General features: G+C 41.2%; 2 protein-coding genes across 2 annotated transcripts in view; both read left to right on the top strand.

The window, feature by feature from the left end:
* Nucleotides 1–25,619, top strand: part of cln3 (CLN3 lysosomal/endosomal transmembrane protein, battenin) — a 175,591-nt gene that overhangs the window by 90,361 nt on the left and 59,611 nt on the right. The window lies entirely within an intron of this gene.
* On the top strand, nucleotides 19,164–22,387 carry LOC110539109 (trypsin II-P29). The gene is made up of 4 exons (XM_036939518.2): nucleotides 19,164–19,354; nucleotides 20,057–20,334; nucleotides 21,128–21,267; nucleotides 21,672–22,387. The coding sequence occupies exons 1-4, from the start codon at nucleotides 19,275–19,277 to the stop codon at nucleotides 21,852–21,854; spliced, it is 681 nt and encodes a 226-aa protein (XP_036795413.2). The 5' UTR covers nucleotides 19,164–19,274; the 3' UTR covers nucleotides 21,855–22,387.

Raw genomic sequence — 25,619 nt, 5'->3', positions numbered from 1 at the left:
CCAGTGCGCACTCTGGCACTGCAGATTGAATTTACGAACACACCTGAAATCGCAAAATGTTTAGCTAGTAATTTGTTACGCTAACAAGCTACGATACTGTTTGTTTATAGTAAAATAAAAGGAACTAATAGTAAATGGTATATACTCATTAAGTATGTAGTATACAGTATGTTAGTATGGGTTTTCGAACACAGCTAAGGTGTATGGATACATTCTGACGACAATGTATCATTTTGATCTCATGGACTCACAACTGTCTATGAATTAACATTTACATTTCTCCCCACATAGGATGATGGGGACAATTTCAGTGAAAAATATAAGAGGGCAACAGTACTTGTGCAAAGTTTCAGAATGATAACTTCCAAATGAGTGTGCTACATGACATTTATCATGAAGTTACCCAGGTGTCCCACACAAGTAGCCCAAATGTACCCAAGTGGCCAAATTGGTGAAGGTATACATTTTGAAACAAATAACTGTATACAAAATACCAAAATGGTATTCTAACACACCCCCCCCCAAAAAAAAATGGAGAAAAAAAATGACAAAAACAAATTATGGATGAATTTTTTTATTGATTAAAAAATATAAAAAAATATATATATATACATTTACAAAATAACATGGGTAACTATTTACACACTTTCAATATTTGGAAGACCCTCAGTCCTCTATCATACAAATCTATTTATATAGCCCTAGCCTAAAACCCCAAACAGCAAGCAATGAAGGTGTAGAAGCACGGTGGCTAGGAAAAACTCCCTAGAAAGGCGAAAAAATACTTATTTTCCAACATAATTTGCAAATTAACTCATTTAAAATCCTATAATGTGATTTTCTGGATTTTTTTTCTTCTCATTTCATCTGTCATAGTTGAAGTGTACCTATGATGAAAATTACAGGCCTCTCATCTTTTTAAGTGGGAGAACTTGCACAATTGGTGGCTGACTAAATACTTTTTTGCCCCACTGTATGAGCCCTGTATCAACAGGTATAATAAACAGATATATATAGAAGGTTGCAGGTTGAATATATTATTATATTATTATTACCTGCTAGATCTAATATCTCTTTTATATTATGACATTTCAGCTAGATCTACTGTCTCTATTATATTATGACAGACCAGCTAGATCTACTGTATTTATTATATTACAACAGACCAGCTGTATCTACTGTCTCCATTTCACTTTTGCCATTGATGTGGTCCTGCCCTCTCCTCAACAGCCTCAAATAGGCTATTTCATGTGGGTTGGGGTGGGGCGGCAGACACACGCATCTCACATTTCATGACATTACATGTTTATATATTGCTTCTAAAATTTAAAAACAATCACAAATAATATTTGATATTATTAATTTCAAACAAGGGCATTAGCATGATAAGAACTTACCAGTCCAAAACGATGCCCTCTCCCGTTCAAAAAATATTCCTCCACAATCGCTAAATGAAGCGTCCTACAACAATCTCTGTCTCACTTTCCCAATTTATTCTAAAATTGTGTGTACATCTGTATATCTAGACTTATATTTAGCTTTCCCTGACTTAGTCGCCATAATGATTGATATATAAACAGCTGAATCTGCGCGTTTACCAAACAATGCAGTGCGTAATATGCTTAGCTCCTTCCGCTATGAAACTTCAATACAGAATGACTCTCTCTTAAGCTGGAGCATACTACATGGGTTGGTCTTGCAACACATAAACATGGCGTATTGCTGTTTAGCTCAGCTCATTGGCTATCTACCCAACTAGATTTCAAGACTATCAGTGGTCATTGGGTTAAAAGACAGTCAATCAACGAAACAGCAGGCAAATCATTGGTGCACAATGATGTCATGACTTGTTGTCTTCAAATCGGTTTCTTTCAGTCAATACGTCCCGCAAAAAATGGCCCATCACGTTTGATTGTGTTACAAACAAACCAGTTGATTGCAGTGAAACCAAACATGACTGGAAAAGTCACGTTCTGTGTGGGATATTTACCTGGAATGTGTCGTCGAAAATGGAATGAGACAGAATTCACGACACAAGTGGTTCACAAAATGTTTTGTGTTAGGCTATAAAAACAGATTTTATCAAACAAAAGATCATTCATTGTGTAACGATGAGCATTGGAATTGTAAACAGACAAAGATCGTCAAAGGTAAACAATCTATTTTAATGCAGTTTGTGATTATGTTACGCCTGTGCTGGTTACATTTTTTTATTTTTTATGGGGCTCTATGCTCAGATAATTGCATCGTATTCTTTCGCAGTAAATCATTTTTTAAATCTGACAACGCAGTTGGATTAGCAAGTTTCTAGGCTTTCAATACATGTGAGACACTTGTATTTTAATGAATGATTAATATGACTGTTTCTGTAGCGATCACCGTATGTTGTGGAATTTCAGCCCGCTAGCGGTTTCAGTGCGCAGAGAGCTTAATATACACATGACTGAAAGGTTGCTGGATTGAAACCCTGAGCTGACAAGGAAAAAATGTGTCGTTCTGCCACTGAACAAGGCAGTTAACCCACTGTTCCCAGGAACCACTGCTTTTAATCAGGGCAAGGTGACTGGAAACATGACCGACAAACAGTGTAGCTATTCCCTCCGCAAGGCAATCAAACAAGCTAAGCGTCAGTAGAGACAAAGTAGAGTCGCAATTCAATGGCTCAGACACGAGAGGAATGTGGCAGGGTCTACAGTCAATCACGGACTACAAAAAGAAAACCAGCCCCGTCACAGACCACAATGTCTTGCTCCCAGACAAACTAAACAACTTCTTTGCTCGCTTTGAGGACAATACCGTGCCACCGACACGGCCCGCTACCAAAAACCTGCGGACTCTCTTTCACCGCAGCCGATGTGAGTAAAACATTTAAACGTGTTAACACTCACAAGGCTGCCGGCCAAGACGGCATCCCTAGGCACGTCCTCAGAGCATGCGCAGACCAGCTGGCTGGTGTGTTTACGGACATATTCAATCTCTCCCTATCCCAGTATGCTGTTCCCACATGCTTCAAGAGGACCACCATTGTTCCTGTTCCCAAGAAAGCTAAGGTAACTGAGCTAAAAGACTATCTCCCCGTAGCACTCACTTCTGTCATCATGAGGTGTTTTGAGAGACTGGTCAAGAATCATATCACCTCCACCCTACCTGACACCCTCGATCCACTCCAATTTGCTTACCGCCCCAATAGGTCCACAGACGACGCAATCGTAATCACACTGCCCAAACCCATTTGGACAAGAGGAATACCTATGTAAGAATGCTGTTCATCGACTACAGCTCAGCATTTAACACCATAGTACCCTCCACACTCGTCATTAAGCTCGAGACCCTTGGTCTCGACCCCACCCTGTGCAACTGGGTCCTGGACTTTGACGGGCCGCTCCTAGGTGGTGAGGGTAGAAAACAACATCTCCACCCCACTGATCCTCAACACTGGGGCCAAACAAGGGTGCGTTTTCAGCCCTTTCCTATACTCCCTGTTCACCCATGATTGCGTGGCCATGCACGCCTCCAACTCAATCATCAAGTTTGCAGACAACACTATAGTGGTAGTCTTGATTACCAACCATGACACGACTGCCTACGGGGAGGAGGTGAGGGCCCTCGGAGTGTGGTGTCAGGAAAATAACCTCACACTCAACAAAACAAAGGAGATGATCGTGGACTTCAGAAAACAGCAGAGGGATCACCCCCCTACCAACATTGACGGGACAGTAGCGGAGAAAGTGGAAAGTTTTAAGTTACAGGGGGAACACATCATGGACAAACTGAAATGGTACTCCCACACAGACAGCGTAGTGAAGAAGGAGCAACAGCGCCTCTTCAATCTCAGGAGGCTGAAGAAATTTGGCTTGGTCACCAAAAACACTCAAACTTTTTGAGAGCATCCTGTCGGACTGTATCACTGCCTGGTACGGCAACTGCTCCGCCCACAACCGCAAGGCTCTCCAGAGGGTAGTGAGGTCTGCACAACGCATCACCGGGAGCAAACTACCTGCCCTCCAAGACACCTACAGCACCCGATGTCACAGGAAGGCGAACAAGATCATCAAGGACAACAACCACCCGAGCCACTGCGTGTTCACCCCGCTATCATCCAGAAGGCGAGGTCAGTACAGGTGCATCAAAGCGGAGACCGAGAGACTGAAAAACAGCTTCTATCACAAGGCCATCAGAATGTTAAACAGCCATCACTAACAATGAGTGGCTACTGACTCAAATCTATAGCCACTTAAATAATACAAAAATTAGATGTAATAAATGTATCACTAGTCACTTTAAACAATGTTTTCATACCCTGAATTACTCAGCTCATATGTATATACTGTACTCTATACCATCTACTGCATCTTGCCTATGCTGTTCGGCCATCGCTCATCCATATCAGCCAACAAAACAGCCTTTGAGAGGGGGACAGAGAAGTCACACACATGTTAACCAGGCAGGATCAGGCTGGTCACTTTAATACATGTTTACATACTGCTTTACTCATTTCATATGTATATACACTGGATTTTAGTCAATGCCACTCTGACATTGCTCGTCCTAATATTTATATATTTCTTAACTCCATTCTTTTCCTTTAGATTTGTGTGTATTGTTGTGAATCGTAAAATATTTCTGCACTATTGGAGCTAGGAACACGAGAATTTCGCTACACCCGCAATAACATCTGCTGAATAAAATAACATTTGATCACACACACTTTCACAGCTGCAGTGCATCTCTATTTACCGCGGTAGAAACAGGGCTGCAGTCGTAACGACTTCTTTTTCCACCTTCAACGTCCAAGGCAACTGTGGATGGGGTCTGAAGAAGGAGGAGAAGGAGAGAGAATGAAAGAATATTGCCAATATAGTACTTTGATACTAACAACAGATACAAATGCTATGGTGATACAGCATTCTACAACCCATTCTTACAGGCGATGTGGAGTTGTGAGACCCTTGTTGTTTTAAGATGTCATGGGCTGCACTCAGCATCACCACGTACGCAAAGTTATTGCACAACCCCAGCAACCTGAAGACAAGGGTCAGGAGGAAAGGTGGGAGACACAATGTTGAATTTCAAATCATTAATTTCTATTGCCTGCATTTCAGAACATTCAGTGCAGGGGGGGGGGGGGGGGCATGCAGAGATGATGATAAGTATCAGTGGGCCAATGAATGATAGCAAGTTCACTGAGGCTACGCAATGATGTTGTAGGGCAAACTGAGGATAAGATGTAGCCAGCCTTCCTATGTAGATTAAGACACCGCAAAGCCAGTGCAAGATATGGCTTGGAAAACGTACCTCAATCTAGGTATGACAATTGCGTTGTACTTCGAATTGTCCCAACTGCTACACCGAGTAGAAGGAATGACTGCCCGTTTTTGTCCTCATGCTAGCTAGCAGAAGCCACAGCAGCCATTTTAGAATTCCATAATGGCTGCTGTGGCTACATACATACTTATTGCTGGAGCCAGACAGAATCTACAAGGATTGGTTTAGTCAGTCTTTACAACATATAGTGCCTTCATAAAGTATTCACACCCCTGGACTTTTTCCACATTTTGTTGTGTTACAAAGTGGGATTAAAATGTATTTAATTGTCCTTTTTGTCAACAATATACACAAAGTATTCTGTAATGTCATAGTGGGAGGGACACTAATATAAACTACTTAACCAAAAGTATATGGACACCTGCTCATCGAACATCTCATTCCAAAATCATGGGCATTAATATGGAGCTGCAGGCACTTGAATCCATTCATCTGTGACGACCCTCCCACTCTGTCTGCCGTACACCACTTCCCCATTCATGAAGGAGACTCTCTCCATGCAGACACCTTTCTAGATTTTGTTGTGTTTCTTGGTGGCCTTTTGGTTGTTTGCTTTGGCATCTTTCAACACCCTGCATTATCACATTCATGCATGCAAAACACTCACTTACACTACTGATTACACACACCATTGTATATTGTACTTAGTTACTTATTTAATAACTATGTTTTGTTATTCCTTATCTCCATATCTCCCTTTAGTTACGGGCTTTGAGCCCGTTCGTCCGGGATATTTGAAGGTATTGGTTTGGTAGACCGTAGAGGTACGTGTTTGTTTTGCATATTTTGTTTGAGTTTGATAGGCCCAGTCTTGGTTGCCTTTGTTTGGTTTGTGTGCTGCTTTGGAGAGAGTATAATGGTTAGTTTCCAGGCCCTGCCCAGCCTGGAAACTCTTGTTCTACTTTCTGTTGGGACATAGGTCTGAGGAGGTGAGTAAATCGGCTGTGTACCTCGGTGGGAGATTTGGGTAGGGTAGTGGAACTTGCTACCGGAGCTATAGCCTTTTTCTCCTGATAGACTTAGCGACGTGTTTAATTTTTGGACATGTTGGGCATGGTTAAATGTTTGTTGTTTTTGTGTGGTGTCTGTGGACTGAGCAGTTGTCTCGGGGGCACATCTGTGGCTTGGTGGAATTTGCCAGCATGCTGGGGAGTTTTATTTCCTTGTCACCAGACTACAGTGTGTAAATACCCACCGCAAATCCACATGAAGTCTAGGGTTGAGTTATTGTAGGTTTTGGGGAAGCTCCATATCTCATCTCTCTTCTGTGACGCTCAGGGTGATTGTCATTTCTCTGATTGTGGTCTGATGTGCTCAGCAGAGGGGATGAGCAAGATTATTTACTTATGACTATGGTGTCTCATGGAGACAAGTTAATTCGCTTTCCATCAGAGGAACTGTTAGAATTATGTACTAAAGAACAGCTGTTGAAGATCGCTGAACACTACAAGTTTGAATGATTGAAATTAGTGAATCTGTTACGTTGGAAGTGACTATGAATCGTTGGACATGACTATGAATCATTGGGAGTTGTTGTAAAAATTAAGAAGGACCCTGATGTTCTTTTCGTTGGAGTTTGTAGCTGTTGTGTTCTTTTGTGCCATGTTCCTGAATGTTTACGTGACAGAACATGACAACCCCAAACAATGGTCAATCTTTCCTGTCTGCCTCCTGGCCTTGTTCTTTCCTCTTAAATTGCTTCCTATGCGCAAAGGTTGCTGAGGTCTGGGGAGGAGGAGGTTGGCTGGTGGAGGTGTGAACACGTAACCCATCAATTTGGGACGCAGAGGCTGGTATGTTGTTCCGGGGTCCTTGTTGGTCCCCGGTTTTATGGGGGGGGAATGTGACGACCCTCCCACTCTGTCTGCCGTATTCTCTCTTTGCTCTTGTTTCCTTATTAGGATGCCGGTGGACGGCGTTGGGAGGGTCGTCAGCTACATGGGACACACCTGGGCCGGTGTGTCCCAGGATAAATACACCACTTCCCCATTCATGGAAGAGACTCTCTCCATGCAGACACCTTTCTAGATGTTTGCTTTGGCACCTTTCAACACCCTGCATTATCACATTCATGCAAAACACTCACTTACACTACTGATTACACACACCATTGTATATTGTACTTAGTTACTTATTTAATAAATATATGTTTTGTTACTCCTTATCTCCACGTTGTCTCCCTTTAGTTACGGGCTTTGAGCCGGTTCGTGACAGTCACAAGAGCATTAGTGAGGTCGGGTACTGATGTTGGGTGAATAGGCCTGGCTCGCAGTCGGCGTTCCAATTCATCCCAAAGGTATTCGATGGGGTTGAAGTCAAGACTGTGCAGGCCAGACAAGATCTTCCGCACCGATCGACAAACCATTTCCCTATGGGACCTCACTTTGCACACGGGGGCATTGTCATGTTGAAACTGTTGTCACAAAGTTGGAAGCGTATGCTGTGATAAGATTTCCCTCCATTGGAACTATAAGGGGCCTAGACCGAACCATGAAAAATAACCCCAAACCATTATTCCTCCTCCACCAAACTTTACAGTTTGCAATGGGGCAGGTAGCGTTCTCTAGGCATCCGCCAAACCCAGAGTTGTCCGTCGGACTGCCAGATAGTCAAGTGTGATTCATCACTCCAGAGTCCAATGGCGGTGAGCTTTACACCACTCCAGCTGACGCTTGGCATTGCGCAAGGTAATCTTAGGCTGGCCATGGAAACCTATTTCATGAAGCTCCTGACGAACGGTTATTGTGCTGATGTAGCTTCCAGAGGCAGGTTGGAACTTGGTAGTGAGTGTTGCCACAGAGGACATTTTTATGAGCTACGCGCTTCAGCACTTGGCGGTTCCGTTCTGTGAGCTTGTGGCCTACCACTTCGCAGCTTAGCCGTTGTTGCTCCTAGATGTTTCCAATTCACAATAACAACACTTACAGTTGACCGGGGCAGCTCTAGCAAGACATACATTTGACAAACTGACTTGTTGGAAAGGTGGAATCCTATGACGGTGCCATGTTGAAAGCCACTGAGCTCTTCAGTAAAACCATTATACTGCAAATGTTTGTCTATGTAGATTGCATAGTGTGTTCTATTTCATCTGTCAGCAACAGGTGTGGCTGAAAAAGCCAAATCCACTCATTTTGAAGGAGTGTCAAAATACTTTTTTTATTTCCGGGTAAGTCTAAAGCTTTCCAAATCTGGATTATGCAACATTTGCCCATTTTGTTTTCCAAAATTCTTCAAGCTCTGTCAAATTGGTTGCTGATCATTGTTAGAACCATTTTCAGGGCTTGTCATAGATTTTCCTGAAAAACTGCCCAGTCTTTAATGATTACAAGCGTACCTATAACATGATGCAGCCACCACTATGCTTGAAAAATATGTATTGGATTTGCCCCAAACAGCTTAACAAAAAGTGAATTGCTTTGCCCCATTTTTTTGCAGTATTACTTTAGTGCCTTGTTGCAAACAGAATGCATGATTTGGAACATTTGTATTCTTTACAGGCTTCCTTATTTTTACTCTGTCAATTAGGTTAGTATTGTGGAGTAACTACAATGTTGATCCATCCTCAGTTTAATGGCTGTGATTGGAGACAACTAACTGCTTTTAAGTTACCATTTGCCTCATGGTGAAACCCCTGAGCGGGTTCCTTCCTCTCCGGCAAATGAGTTAGGAAGGATGCCTGTATCGTTGTAATGACTGGATGTATTGATCCACCATCCAAAGTGTAATTAATAACTTCAACATATTGAATGGATGCTTTTTTTTAACCCATCTAAGAATAGGTGCCCTTCCTTGAAAGGCATTGGAAAACCTCCCTGGTCTTCGTAGTTGAATCTGTTTGAAATTCACTGCTCAACTGAGGGATCTTACAATTATCTGTATGTGTCAGGTACAGAGAAAAAAAAATGTTAAACACTATTGCGCACAGTGAGTCCATGCAACTTATTATGCGACTTGTTAAGCAAATTGTTACTCCTGAAATTATTTAGGCTTGCCATAAGAGCTTGAATACGTATTGCCTCAATACAATTCAGCTTTTCATTTTGAATTACATTTGTTTAAAAAAAAAAAAAAACATAGCACTTGAGGTGCTCATGAGTGGCGCAGAGGTGTCACGACCGACCCTGGTTCGATCCCAGGCTGTACCACAACCGGCCGTGATCGGGAGTCCCATAGGGCGGTGCACAATTAGCCCAGCGTCGTCCGGGTTAGGGGAGGGTTTGTAATTAAAAATTTGTTCTTAACTGACTTGCCTAGTTAAATACAATTATGGGGTGTTGTGTGTAGGCCAGTGACAACAAATCTCAAATGAATCCCTTTTAAATTCAGGCTGTAAGAACAAAATGGGGAAAAAGCCAAGGGGTGTGAATACTTTCTGAAGGCCCTGCAGCTTGCCTGCCCTATTCCATCGAGTACTTAACATGCGCACCAATTATTCAATATTCAACTGATTATGGCGTAAGGCCGGCGAGTATGGAAGTCGTCATGTAAACACCTTACTCTGTTTATCTATATCGACGTAAGGTCATAATCGACGTAAACATACGCCGATTAATTAAAACACTTGGTTTTATGAGCAATTTTTCGAATTATTAGCACATATTAACAGTTTAATCGGCGATACACTGGTGCATTTGTGCGAGTGAAGTGAGTTAGGAAAAACATATATATGCATCTTATAAATTGTTTTTACATACAAACTTCATACAGTGTGTCCGAAATCCGAATCAAATAGTCTACGCAAAAACAACATGGTCACTGTGGTAGAATGTTTCTTGATTGGCGACTTTCTGCATTTATCAAAAGTCCCATCAGCAGCCTGATTTCACGTGTCGAACATGTAAACACATTTTAAACAAACTATTGTATTAACCTGACTATCCACAGTAATCGCAAGATTGTGTGCATGTAACCGTGTTCACTGTAGCTAGCTAAATAGGTTTGAAATTAAACACTGGTAGCTAGGCTCGTTTCTGATTTCACATCACATTCACCACAGTAGAACATAATCCCAAAACTAAACTCACCAGTGCGAGCTACGACCTACAGACAGTAAAGAGACATGGTGTTAATAAAATAACCAAATTAAATATAAATAGTGAAATAGCCTACTAGCTAGCCATCCACACAGCAGTGTGATCTGTCTGATCGGTGAAACAAATCATAAGTGTGACACACGATTTACCTTCACTGTCAGATGGCATATCTGGGTCTGCATTGATGCTGACTGCTTGGTCCATGATTAAAAACAAATTAAATCGGTTATTAAACAGCAGCTACATAAACAGCTATCTAACGTTATTATTACACAGCTGTCCGATTAGCTAGCAATCTAGCTACTTCCTCAATGTTATCTTGTGGTGTTCCGCAAATTTCCATACGTCACAGATTTGACATTTTTTACAGAACTTCGGGCAGACAGAACATTTTTATAACTGACTAGTATAAAACGTTTTTCTTATCGCTTTAATTTTAGTTCATAGGTGTTTACGACATTGCAACTTCGGACCGATTCAAGGAAAACAACAAACATCGCGTGTAGCAGCGAAATATCCCCCCCTTGAAAATACTACAGCGCACTGCAAGTGGAGTACCACAGTATGAGTCATAATACTCATAAAACCTAGAGGTCAAACAAGGAAATGGTTCCAATCGTTTTTCCACAATTCATTTTTCCATAGGGAATTTTAAAACACTTAAAATAAGGGCTATATTTTGTGTAGACTTACCTGACATGACATGACATGACGTTTTGATAACCATGCTTATCTCTCTAGGCCAAGGTTACTTTTTTTTTTTACAAAAAACTTCTCAGCTGCAGATGTAATGATGTCCAGCTTCTTGGACACTTGTGCAATATAATTTATAACTGTGGCTATACAGTTGAAGACAGAAGTTCACATACACCTTAGCCAAATACATTTAAACTCAGGGAAATTTTACTAGGATTAAATGTCAGGAATTGTGAAAAACTGTCTTAGGTCAGTTAGGACCACCACTTTATTTTAAGAATGTGAAATGTCAGAATAATAGTAGAGAGAGATTTATTTCAGCTTTTATTTCGTTCATCACATTACATCACATTACATACACTCAATTAGTATTTGGTAGCATTGCCTTTAAATTGTTTAACTGGGGTCAAACGTTTCGGGTAGCCTTCCACAACCTTCACAGTTGGGTGAATTTTGGCCCATTCCTCCTGACAGAGCTGGTGTATCTGAGTCAGGTTTGTAGGCCTCCTTGTAGGCCTCCAATTCTGCCCACAAATCTTCTATAGTTTGGGGTCAGGGCTTTGTGATGGCCACTCCAATACCTCGACTTTGTTGTCCTTAAGCCATTTTGCTTTGGAAGTATGCTTGGGGTCATCGTCCATTTGGAAGACCCATTTGCGACCAAGCTTTAACTTCCTGACTGATGTCTTGAGATGTTGCTTCAATATATCCACATCATTTTCCTACCGCATGATGCCATCTATTTTGTGAAGTGCACCAGTCCCTCCTGCAGCAAAGCACCCCCACAACATGATGCTGCCACCCCCGTGCTTCACGGTTTGGAAGGTTTGGATGGTGTTCTACGGCTTACAAGCCTACCTCCTTTTTCCTCCAAACATAACGATGGTCATTATGGCCAAACATTACTATTTTTGTTTCATCAGACCAGAGGACATTTCTCCTAAAAGTACGATCCCCATGTGCAGTTGCAAACCGTATTCTGGCTTTTTTATGGCGGTTTTGGAGCAGTGGTTTCTTCCTTGCTGAGCGGCCTTTCAGGTTATGTCGATATAGGACTCGTTTAACTATGGATGTAGATACTTTTGAACCCGTTTCCTCCAGCATCTCCACAAGGTGCTTTGCTGTTGTTCTGGGAATGATTTGCACTTTTCGCAACAAAGTACTTTCATCTCTAGGAGACAGAATGAGTCTCCTTCCTGAGCGGTATGACGGCTGCATGGTCCCATGGTGTTTATACTTGCGTACCATTGTTTGTACAGATGAATGTGTTACCTTCAGGCATTTGGAAATTGGTCCCAAGGATGAACCAGACTGGTAGAGGTCTACAATAATTTTCTTAGGTCTTGGCTGATTTCTCTTGATTTTCCAGTGATGTCAAGAAAAGAGGCACTGCGTTTGAAGGTAGGCCTTGAAATACATCCACAGATACACCTACAATTGACTCGAATGATGTCAATTAGCCTATCAGAAACATCTAAATCCATGACATTATCTGGAATGTTCCAAGCTGTTTAAAGGCACAGTCAACTTAGTGTATGTAAACTTCTGACCACCTGGAATTGTGAATGTGACCGATAAGTGAAATAATCTGTCTGTAAACAATTGTTGAAAAAATTACTTGTGTCATGCACAAAGTAGATTTCCTAACCGACTTGCCAAAACTATAGTTTGTTAACAAGAAATTTGTGGAGTGGTTGAAAAACGAGTTTTAATGAATCCAACCTATGTGTATGTACATTTCTGACTTCAACTGTAAATGCTACAAAATCCACCTTCTTCACAAGAAGTGTATCAGTTGATTGACGTATAACATTTGCAACTGATTGAGGTGCATCCAACGCCACATCTTCTCCAACACTGTGGCCTCTTGCCCTGTCAACTCTTTTCACAACCTCCACATAGGAGATTTGCTGTACAGCCCTGATCCTTGACACCTCAACCTCTTTCACCATAACAGGGCACTGAGGGAATTCAGGAATATAATCCCCACCACAGTTGCAACATTCTATAATGTCTGCAAACACTTGACACATGGCCAAATGTTTTACACTTCTTGCATTGCATCGGGTTTTGCACAAACACTCTCACAAAGTATCTTTTACAGTGCATTCGGAAAAGTATTCAGACTCCTTGACTTTTTCCATATTTTATTACATTGCAGCCTTAATCTAACATGTATAAAAAAATATTCCCTCATCAATCTACACACAATACCCCATAACGACAAAGTGAAAACATGTTTTTAGAAATTTTAGCAAATTTATTACAAATAAAAAACAGAAATACCTTATTTACATAAGAATTCAGACCTTTCCCTATGAGAATTGAAATTGAGCTCAGGTGCATTCTGTTTCCAATGATCATTCTTAAGCGGTCTCTTCAACTTGATTGGAGTCCACCTGTGGTAAATTCAATTGAATGGATATGATTTGGAAAGGCACACACCTGGTTATATAAGTTTCCACAGTTGACAGTGCATATCAAATTTTATTGGTCACAAACACGTGTTTAGCAGATGTTAATGCAGGTGTAGCAAAATGCTTGTGCTTCTAGTTCTGACAGTGCAACAATATCTAACAATTTCCCAACAAATACCTAATTCACACAAATCTAAGTAAAGGAATGGAATTAACAATATATAAATATATGGATGAGTAATGTCAGAGCGGCATAGACTGAGATACAGTAGATAGTATAGAATACAGTATATACATACGAGATGAGTAATACAAGACATGTAAACATTATTAAAGTGGCCAATGATATCAAGTCTGCGTATATAGGCATAGTCTGAATGCCTTGAGATATACGTTTTTTTTCAGTCTCTCGGTCCCAGCTTTGATGCACCTGTACTGACCTCGCCTTCTGGATGATATTGGGGTGAACATGCAGTGGCTCTGGTGGTTGTTGTCCTTGATTATCTTTTTTCCCTTCCTGTGACATCGGGTGCTGTAGGTGTCCTGGAGGGCAGGTAGTTTGTCCCCGGTGATGCGTTGTGCAGACCGCACCACCCTATGGAGAGCTTTGCGGTTGTGGGCAGTGCAGTTGCCGTACCAGCCAGTGAAACAGCCCAACAGGATGCTCTCAATTGTGCATCTGTAAATGTTTGTGAGGGTTTTAGCCTACAAGCCAAATTTCTTCAGCCTCCTGAGGTTGAAGAGGCGCTGTTGCGCTTTCTTCACTACACTGTTCGTGTGGGTGGACCATTTCAGTTTCTCAGTGATATATACACAGAGGAACTTAAACTTTCCACCTTCTCCAATACTGTCCCATCGATGTGGATAGGGGGGTGCTTCCATTGTTATTTTCTGAAGTCCACGATCATTTCCTTTGTTTTGTTGATGTTGAGTGAGAGGTTATTTTCCTGACACCACACTCCCAGAACACTCACCTCCTTCCTGTAGGCTATCTCGTCGTTGTTGGAAATCAAGCCTACTGCTGTTGTGTCGTCTGCAAACTTGATGATTGAGTTGGAGGCATGCATGGCCACGCAGTCATGGGTGAACAGGTGTTGAAGGAATTTTGTCAATTTTGACTAAATAATGTATACATTAGGCATAGAGTTATAACTCACAGAGTTATATGTTGTCTGTTAAGGAATATGTTGGTACATAGGCAAAGAGGAAGGGTCAACAGACAACTCGTGACCACAGTGAAACTAACAACAGGAAATATGTCTGGTCCCCAACCAGGGTGGGGAGAAACCGTTGGGTGTGCAGTAGATTGTGTAACATATGGTAGCAGAAGATAAGCAATGTATGTGTTGGAATGGAATTGAAAAACAGCTTTGTCATGGTCCAGGAGGAGGAGAGACATTTTCGTAAGACATGACGCAATGTGGGATATATAAACTGATGTACTTTGTGATTATGTTCAGTACTCTCAAGAATAAACGCTATTAATTGATTTTGAGACTGGTCTCTGTCCATTTTATGCAAATAAGTATCTTACAAAATCTTAGAAACGGACAGAGTGTTTTAATTGAATTGGTTAACATACAGGAATAAAATTCCTTTAACAACAGGGAGTACAGGAGGGTGCTGAGCACGCACCCTTGTGGTGTCTGTGGGGTCATTTTGCACTTCCTAAGGCTTCCACTAGATGTCAACAGTCTTTAGAACCTTGCTTGAGGCTTTTACTGTGAAGGGGGGCTGAAAGAGAGGGGAATGAGCCAGGTGTCTGGCAGAGTGCCATGGACTTGTGACGTGCGTTCATGTGAGAGTTACCTCACGTTCCATTGCTTTTCTACAGACAAAGGAATTCTACAGTTGGAACATTTATTGAAGATTTATGATAAAAGCATCCTAAAGATGTCACGTTCTGACCTTAGTTCCTTTGTTTTGTGTTTGTTTTAGTATGGTCAGGGCGTGAGTTGGGTGGGTTGTCTATGTTCGTTTTTCTATGATTTTCTATTTCTGTGTTTGGCCTGGTATGGTTCTCAATCACAGGCAGCTGTCAATCGTTGTCCCTGATTGAGAACCATATTTAGGTAGCCTGTTTTCGATTGTGTTTTGTGGGTGGTTGTTTTCAGTCTTTGTGTGTCTACACCAGACAGAACTGTTCCGGTTGTTTCTTTGTTATTCAGTGTTCAGTTTACTTTATTAAAAAGGTGAACACGTACCACTCTGCGCATTGGTCCTCGCCTTCTTCCCGAGACAGCCATTACAAAAGATTGATTCTATACTTCATTTGACATGTTTCTACGATGTGTAATATAACTTTTTGTACTTTTCGTCCGACCTTTCGGCTGGACCTGCCCGCGTTTCGTGAGTTTGGATTTGTGAACTGAACGTGCTAACAAAAGGAAGTATTTGGACATAAATTATGAACTTTATCGAACAAATCAAAAACAATTGTGGAACTGGGATTCCTGGGAGAGCATTCTGATGAAGATCATCAAAGGTAAGTGAATATTTATAATGATATTTCTGACTAATGTTGACTCCACAACATGGCGGATATCTTAACCTGTTGCGACGAGCAATCCCGTATCCGGGATCCTATTTATAGCCTCAAGCTCATTACCATAACGCAACGTTAACTATTCATGAAAATCGCAAATGAAATGAAATAAATATATTAGCTCTCAAGCTTAGCCTTTTGTTAACAACACTGTCATCTCAGATTTTCAAAATATGCTTTTGAACCATAGCTAAACAAGCATTTGTGTAAGAGTATTGATAGCCTAGCATAGCATTAAGCCTAGCATTCAGCATGCAACATTTTCACAAAAACAAGAAAAGCATTCAAATAAAATCATTTACTTTTGAAGAACTTCAGATGTTTTCAATGAGGAGACTCTCAGTTAGATAGCAAATGTTCAGTTTTTCCAAAAAGATTATTTGTGTAGGACAAATCGCTCCGTTTTGTTCATCACGTTTGGGTAAGAAAAAAAATGAAAATTAAGTCATAACAACGCAAACTTTTTTCCAAATTAACTCCATAATATCGACAGAAACATGGCAAACATTGTTTAGAATCAATCCTCAAGGTGTGTTTCACATATCTATCGATGAGAAATCATTCGTAGCAGTTGACTTTCTCCTCTGAAGAAAATGGAACGCGCATGGACCTGGAGATTACGCAATAATTTCGACGGAGGACACCGGGCGGACACCTGGTAAATGTAGTCTCTTATGGTCAATCTTCCAATGATATGCCTACAAATACGTCACAATGCTGCAGACACCTTGGGGAAACGACAGAAAGTGCAGGCACATTCCTGGCGCATTCACAGCCATATAAGGAGACATTGGAACACAGGGCATTCAAAATCTGGACCATTTCCTGTATGAAATTTCATCTTGGTTTCGCCTGTAGCATTAGTTCTGGGGCACTCACAGATCATATCTTTGCAGTTTTGGAAACGTCAGAGTTGTTTATTTCCAAAGCTGTCAATTACATGCATAGTCGAGCATCTTTTCGTGACAAAATATCTTGTTTAAAACGGGACATTTTTTTATCCAAAAATGAAAAGAGCGCCCCCTATCTCGAAGAAGTTTTAATGGCTCGTTTGGGCTCTGAGCGCTGTACTCAGATTATTGCATGGTGTGCTTTTTCCGTAAAGTTTTCTGAAATCTGACACAGCGGTTGCACTAAGGAGAAGTTTATCTAAAGTTCCATGTATAATAGTTGTATCTTTAATCAATGTTTATTATGAGTATTTCTGTAAATTGATGTGGCTCTCTGCAAAATCACTGCATGTTTTGGAACTACTGAACATAACACGCCGATGTAAAATTAGATTGTTGGATATAAATATGCACTTTATCGAACAAAACATACATGTATTGTGTAACATGGAGTCCTATGAGTGTCATCTGATGAAGATCATCAAAGGTTTGTGATTCATTTTATCTATATTTCTGCTTTTGTTGACTTCTCTTTGGCTGGAAAAATGGCTGTGTTTTTCTGTGACTAGGTGCTTACCTAACATAATCATTTGTTGGGGTTTCACTGTAAAGCCTTTTTGAAATCAGACACTGTGACTGGATTAATGAGAATTTTATCTTTAAAATGGTGTAAAATACTTGTATGCTTGAGGAATTTTAATTATGAGATTTTTGTTGTCTTGAATTTGGCGCCCTGCACTTTCACTGGCTGTTGGCGGGGTGGGACGCTACCGTCCCACATTTCCTAGAGAGGTTAATGATGAGCTTGGAGGGTACTATGGTGTTGAATGCTGAGCTATAGTCAATGAACAGCATTCTTACATAGGTATTCCTCTTGTCCAGATGGGATAGAGCAGTGTGCAGTGTGATGGCGATTGCATCGTCTGTGGACCTATTGGGGTGGTAAGCAAATTGAAGTGGGTCTAGGGTGACAGGTAAAGTAGAGGTGATATGATCCTTGACTAGTCTCTCAAAGCACTTCATGATGACAGAAGTGAGTGCTACGGGGCGATAGTCATTTAGTTTAGTTACCTTTGCATTCTTGGGTACACGAACAGTAGTGGCGATCTTGAAGCATGTGGGGACAGCAGACTGGGATAGGGAGAGATTGAATACGTTCTTAACACAGCAGCCAGCTGGTCTGCGCTTGCTCTGAGGACGAGGCTAGGGATGCCGACACGGGGCGGCAGCCTAGTGAGAGTTAACACGTTTAAACATCTTACTCATGTCGGCCACGGAGCAGGAGAGCACACAGTCCTTGGTAGCTGGCCGCGTCGGTAGCACTGTGATATCCTCAAAGCAGGCAAATAACGTGTTTAGCTTGTCCGAAAGCAAGACGTCAACAGACAACTCGTGACCACAGTGAAACTAACAACAGGAAATATGTCTGGTCCCCAACCAGGGTGGGGAGAAACCGTTGGGTGTGCAGTAGATTGTGTAACATATGGTAGCAGAACATAAGCAATGTATGTGTTGGAACGGAATTAAAAAAGAACTTCAAGCATATCTCTCTGTTTTGGCATTAGTGATCACTAAGGGCTCGATTCAAACCATATTTCTAGCTCAGATTTAAATGTAAATGTAATTTCCAACTGAGACAACATATGTAGCATTTACCGTGGCATGAATGCCGCTTCGGCTAACGCGGGAACATTGCCTTAAAATGTATTGCACTTTTGTGCAACTCTTCAGTGCTACGAATATCACCACTACATATAAATACATATCACCACTATATCCTCTTAAAGGGGAAATCTGCAGTTGCTACATCCAATTAGGACTTATAAATTAAGCTGATTCTTGAAGAATATCACTTAATAAATGCCTCATGAGGTGAGTTTGTAACCCATCAGAACCCAACGCTTATTTTACTCCAATGTTTTGCAAAGTAAATGTAAACAAACATTATATAGCCTCAAAACATGGTTAAAACTGTAATTGTGATTATCGTGTATGGTCAGTCCTTGCATCCAGAGCTCTGCCTGTGAATTTGAAAGTGGTTACAATCCTCCAGCCCAATCCCTCCACTTTTTACCGAGACAGGGGTGGGGAGGATCACTTCTTGTTGTTATTGTTATTATATCACTTGTTATTATTTCAACTGCTCAGATGTTCTGGTGCGGTGGCACTAATTTCAGAGTTCTGACAGGAGCCATGTATCAAATGCAGAGTGTTTGTACATGAAACAGTGTCACAGTCTGGCATTCTTTCCACCCTCCATCACCTCCCTCTCTAGAGTCGTTTGTGCCCCAGGCTCGGAGCTCTATCGTGGGGGGAAAGGATGCTCAAAAGGGCAGCTGGCCGTGGATAGTCAACCTTTTAATCACGGATGATACAGGCTCCTTTAGATGTGGCGGATCCCCTCCTTACTGAGGAATGGGTGCTCACCGCTGCAAACTGTGTTGACCCGTAAGTGTGTTTGTGTGTGAAGGAGGTTTGCATGTTGAACTCATTATCGTGTCTGCAACCAAAATGACGTTTTTTCCATGGTTGTAATTTTCTTAACGTGTCTACAAGCAGAAAACCAGTTTACCAACTAGAATGACATCATTATAATTTCAAAGGCCAAATTTGCTTGCTGGAATAGAACCGAAAGATCTGTATGTGTTTGTATGAAATATATCAATGTCTGTGTAATGTTTCTATCCAACCTGGACTCAGGGGTAGACATAACAGAGTACGTTTCGTATGGTATCTATTCATTTGTGGATGTGCATGTGGATGTGCATCATCCATTTCGAATGATATGTTACAAATGACAATTCATATGATATGTTAGGAATTGCAAGTCCTACAATATGTTATGAATTTTCTAAATGTTTAGTAGCAAGGTAGCTAAGAAAGTAGTAACTAGTTGCAAAGTTGCTAATAAGATAAAATGCTAAAGTTGTCCGTGATAACATTCAAACACGCAACCTTTGGGTTGCTAGACATTCACGTTATACCCATCCACCCCGACTAACCATCTTACTTTCGTTTTTGCCTTAAGTAACCTATCTTATGTAACCATATCAAATGTAACATATTCTAATTTCAGTGTCCTGGATTTAAATGTACTATGTTACACCTAGTCTGAGACCAGGCTGTTTTATCTGTCTGCATGTGTATTAGTATTAGGAATGAAAACCCTATTCCAGAAAGTTCCTTCATTCGTCTGGGGACACACAGCCTGAATGAGCCAGCAGTGTTTTATCGATCCATCTCACTTATCGTCAGTCACCCACAGTACCAGAAACAGCATTTGGCCCTGCTGCACAACATCGCTTTGGTGAAGATGAGTAAAAAGGTGTCCTTTTCCTCCCTGGTGAAGCCCATGTCCCTGCCCAAACCGAATGATAACTTTGTCTCAAATTGCTTCATCGCTGGCTGGGGCGACGTCGGGAACAATGGTGAGCAAACACACAGCAACACCGATATACAAACACTCACAGTGCCAGGTTCTAAAGCATATCTTTGGTTGGTTTGGTTTTGATTGAATGTCAGCATTCAATTCTGTGGGGGACATTTTAGTAGTGTAAAATTATTTACCACAAACCTCATTATAAAGCTGGTGGTTCCAGCATTGAATGCTGACTGGCTGAAATGCTGATTGGATATGACCCCCCCCCAAAATGTTTTACCTTTCTAATTATGTTGGTAACCAGTTTATAATAGCAATAAGGCACCTCTGGGGTTTGAGGTATATGGCTAATATACCACATCTAATGGCTGTATCCCAGCACTCCACGTTGTGCATGGCCGGGGTATATTGGCCATATATCACACCCCCTCGTACTTTATTGCTTAATATAATCTGGCAGTGTGATTTATAAACTTTTATTTACTCACAGGAACTCAATTGAGACCAGTTTCTTATTTACAATGGTGCCCTGAGGACCCCCCAAAAACACAATCAATACAACAACAAAAAAATATAAAAACAAGTTATAATTAAGTTATAATAAGCAATTGAAACATTTGCACATTGTTAAAGAAAGATTTCAAAATTAAATCAGAATGCCAGATTATAATAAGATATACTGTATTTTGTGCACTTTACACAATGTATTTTGTTTTCATCCAGCTTCTGTTTGTAGTTAGTGAGTATTTCTCCCATAAATTCTCCCTCTCCCTGCCCGTTCACTTCCTCCCCCACCAGTTTCTATCCTACATTTTACTCTTCTTCTTTTTCCCTCCCTCCAGTGGAATTGTCTGGTAATAGGACCCTCCAGGAGCTGAAGGTAACCATCTTTAAATGGAGAATCTGTAAGAAAAAGTTTCCGGGCCTCACTGACAACATTCTGTATGCTGGCTCCATGGAAAGAGGGAAAGGCTCCTGTCAGGTGAGACTTCTTTCCTGGTCTCCTAATTGGTACGTATACATGTTTTATAAAAACACGGACCATCCCTCTCACACACTAGTGATGTGCCAGTCCCCGTGGGGCGGGCGGGTTTAGGGTCATTAAATATTGTTAATTGTTCAATAAATGTTCAAGAGGGGAAAAAAAGGAACTGTACAGAGCATTTTCTATATTTTTGGGTAAGAGTCAGGTAAGGGTCTTAGATTTTCGCTTTATCACATAATCAGCTGGTTGTGGATGGGTTATTAGCAATTGTGGGTGGGTGCAGGTGAACAAACAGCTGACCCACATACACTCTCTTTCTCTCTATCGTTCTCTCTCACGTACACACATACTTACTTGAATGTTGTAAATGTATGTTTGTGTTGTTTTTCTTTGTTCTACAGGGGTACTCTGGTGGGCCGTTGGTTTGTCGCTCATCTGGTGAGATTGTCCAGGTGGGAATCGTGAGTTTTGGGAATACCAATGGCTGTGCTTTGAAAGGCTTCTCTGGAGTCTACACCCGTGTGAAATGCTACATGGACTTCATCTACAAGACTATAACCTCAGACAGACAGGCTTCTGCTTAGGCCTAGGTCACCATGAAACACTGTCTGTTTACAGTCCATATCCGCCTCTCGCTCTGTCTTCCCTTTCTCTTCAGTTCTCTTTTGAGCCAAAGTCCTTACTTGAGATGCAGCTGGAAGTGATTTAAAATTACAAGATATTGGTATTGATTGTGAATTACTTTGTGGTTTTATTCTTTAAATTATTTTCAAATATATTTCGAAGTATTTAGTCAACTCTTCCTTGAAAATACAAGATGTTGAATCTGTATTTGAAATATTTATTTGAAATATTTAAGTACTCTATGCATTTGAAACCAGGTCTGTTTGAACACAGGGGTATTTGTAAATGTTTGGAAACAAGTAATTGAAAATAGTTTAAAATATAATGTATAGAAAATTATTAGAAAATATACAGAAAATACATATTTAAAATATAAATACTTTAATAAACATGTATTTGAACCCAGGTCTGTTGTAAAAAAAAAAAAAATGTTCAATGACTTACTGGCTATGTCCTTTTCAATAGTAGCTCCTTAGTAAACTGCAAGCATCAACCCTTCCGTTTCAGTTTTTTTTTGTGTGTGTGAGAGTGTCACAAAGTAGAAAGTGACTGGTTCTAGAATCTAGGTTGAGCGGTGTGAAGCAGCGACCAGAGCTAAGGTCCTCTCTTATCATCTGGGCCAGGGATTCCGATATCAAAGTATACAGCAGGAGAGACAGGGGACATTCTTGTCTGACATCCATGATCTCTACATGCCAGACATGTGCACAGATAGAGCTCCACCAGTGCTCAAGCCTTTTGCCCATACTATGAGTAAGGGCCCTTTTGCCCTCCTATCAGCTCGTTAATTTTTTTGTTGTTGATTAATTACTTTATAGTCTCTTTAAAATATAGATTTTAAATGTAACGAATTGCACAAACTATCGCATTTAATATTTGTGAATCTTGAAAAATATCTCCTCCCCCACACTCCCACCTCAAGTGCGCACTTGCCTGACATCTGCATGTAGTGCGATGTACAGCGATGTACAGTAAGTGGTGAGTTTGAATACTGGTAGGTGTCGTGGAAATTTCCTCTATTTACCAAATCATGGGAGCAAACTACAACACAAGTCAGAGTTAGTTATCAAAGTCCATCTTTTAATTATATGAGCTCTATCACAATCCTGTGACTCTCAGACAATTCAGTGTGTCTAACAATGAATTCTCTGAGAGCCCCTTCTGCATTGCAACTGCCATCCTTTAAAAGCAAAGAATACACATAGTCAGACAGCATAGACATAATAAATCGTTCAGCTTTGTCTCCTTACTCAAACCCCAGAACCATAAACCAATCCTCCATATCAACAGGCATATATCAAATTGTCATTTAGATACAACCAACTCTAAATACAACCAATCCTGGACAAGCTCACAGAGACACACTGACTGGCACACAGACATTGTGGAGCCAAGAGATACACGCTTGATGATACTTTGACCTCTCCCCTCTCTGCGGACCATGCAACTTAGTCTTGACATAGAACAGATACTGCAACCCTGCCACAGTATTATACAAAAATAACATTCTTGATGAGAAGTAATTTACAAACATATGATGAATATGAAACATCTTACATATGTTACCAACAAATTCTGATTATTCCACGTCATAGGTTACTTTTGAGTTGGACCTGTCATGTATGTCTTGTACTGTTATGGACAGAGATGGGGGCAATTCACTTGTTTGTTAGTAAGCGGCAGATGCAAACTCAAATCAAGTAAAAAATAGTTTGGTTTGACAGCATAGCTAACTAGCTAGCTAACTAGCAGATTTACATCATAATGATCAGCTGATAGCCTCTTTTCCCAATGTCACTCTTTATCCCACTGGGCACACAGTGGTTCAAATAACATTGTTTACACGTAATTTGAATTAAATTATTTTGAACTAATGTGGAATAGACGTTGAATTGACGTCTGTGCCCAGTGGGACGTCTCTAGTTATTACCCTACTAGGAGTCACTGGCATGAGTGTGTTGTTGCATTAAATAAATAGGTCATTGCAACAAAACAAAAACAATTTGATACAGAAACAGTTTGTAAATTATGAATTTTGAGTTGTGAATTTTCTGGCTGCATTTTTCATTTTGAGAACCTGCATCCCCAAAGGTCTGTGTCTGGCCATGCTACATGCAGCAAAGTTTAATGGGATCGTGGTGGAAACTAGTGATGCACCGATATGACATTTCTGGCCGATACCAAACTACACCGGTAAGCGATATAAAGATTTGTTGCGGCCTTTTAAGCATTCTAGTAGAGTTAAATAGTTAACACACACATGGACGCAGCGGTCTAAGGCACTGCATCTCAATGCAAGAGGAGTCATTACAGTCCCTGGTTTGAATCCAGGCTGTGTGGGAGTTAATGGAATGTAACTAGGTGCAGCTACCATGCTGAGGAAACATAATAACAATAATTAAATTAACAGGAAGTAGTAAGGACAATAATTACATTGGCCAGATGGAGAAATGGTGATACCTAGTGCATTTACCGTAGGATAACATGCCAAAAATTACATTAAGCTAATGTACATGAGTACATTCGCCAAGGACAAAATTACATTTGTTACACCTGGACATACTAATGTCAAGAGTACGTGGAGAGAGGATGGTAGCAAAATGACCAACATGTGAAACATAAGTGTGCAATACATTTATTATTTTTTTCTACGACATAAGGGGTCCCGCCACCATTATAATCTAACCCGAAGCAGATGTGGGCATTATTGGGCGTGAACAAGCAAAGATAATGGTGGCGAGAGGACGAGGGGAGTGATTTCATTTACATATGGGATGTACCATATGTTGTATGTAAGGATGAAAAGCTATGAAGGCAAAGCTCTGTGCTCAGAGAGGTTGGTTGTTCCGCGGATCAGCACGGCTTTGCTACTTTGTAAGAAAGTCCATTTTGAATTCACAAGTTCTTTTTTTTATTTTTTTATTTTACCCCTTTTTCTCCCCAATTTCGTAGTATCCAATTGTTGTAGTAGCTACTATCTTGTCTCATCGCTACAACTCCCGTACGGGCTCGGGAGAGACGAAGGTTGAAAGTCATGCGTCCTCCGATACACAACCAACCAAGCCGCTGCTTCTTTAACACAGCGCACATCCAACCCGGAAGCCAGCCGGAGGATGCGCCGGAGGAAACACCGTGCACCTGGCCACCTTGGTTAGCGTACATTGCGCCCAGCCCGCCACAGGAGTCGCTGGTGCCCCTACCGACCAAGCCCTCCCTAACCCGGGCGACGCTAGGCCAATTGTGCGTCGCCCCACGGACCTCCCAGTCGCGGCCGGTTACGACAGAGCCTGGGCGCGAACCCAGGGACTCTGATGGCACAGTTGGCGCTGCAGTACAGCGCCCTTAACCACTGCGCCACCCGGGAGGCCGAATTCACAAGTTCTAAGTAAGAATGTTATATTCTGAGGCAATATTCCACACCATATTTTGGCGAGCTTGCCAGGAGTTGAAGGGACCATAGGACAGTGGCGTTTTTGGCTGGCGACGGTTTTTCTGGGCAATCTCACAAATGTGTGGCCACCCAGCTATATCAGATAAGCTTGTTCTTACATAGTTGAATGTTTGTGTAAATTGCTTCAGGGATTCTGTCTCAGCGGGAACGGTGTCATGTAGGTCTCTCCTTACATTTCTTAAAAACCTAGTAATGCTTAGAGCTTTTGAATTCAGTAAACTGCATGCTTAAGCTTTGGGGGTTGTTAAACATCATTTTGTATGTGCATTTGTGA

This window comes from Oncorhynchus mykiss, chromosome 12 (assembly GCF_057628025.1).
Source record: "Oncorhynchus mykiss isolate SJ-2025 chromosome 12, ASM5762802v1, whole genome shotgun sequence".
NCBI lineage: Eukaryota > Metazoa > Chordata > Actinopteri > Salmoniformes > Salmonidae > Oncorhynchus > Oncorhynchus mykiss.
This window is presented reverse-complemented; position numbering and strand designations above follow the sequence as displayed.

Coding starts and splice junctions, on each gene's coding strand:
- LOC110539109 (XM_036939518.2), top strand. CDS start 19,275: ATGATACAGGCTCCTTTAGATGTGGCGGATCCCCTCCTTACTGAGGAA. Junction 20,335..21,127: donor GGGCGACGTCGGGAACAATG/GTGAGCAAACAC, acceptor CCCTCCCTCCAG/TGGAATTGTCTGGTAATAGG. Junction 21,268..21,671: donor GAGGGAAAGGCTCCTGTCAG/GTGAGACTTCTT, acceptor TTTGTTCTACAG/GGGTACTCTGGTGGGCCGTT.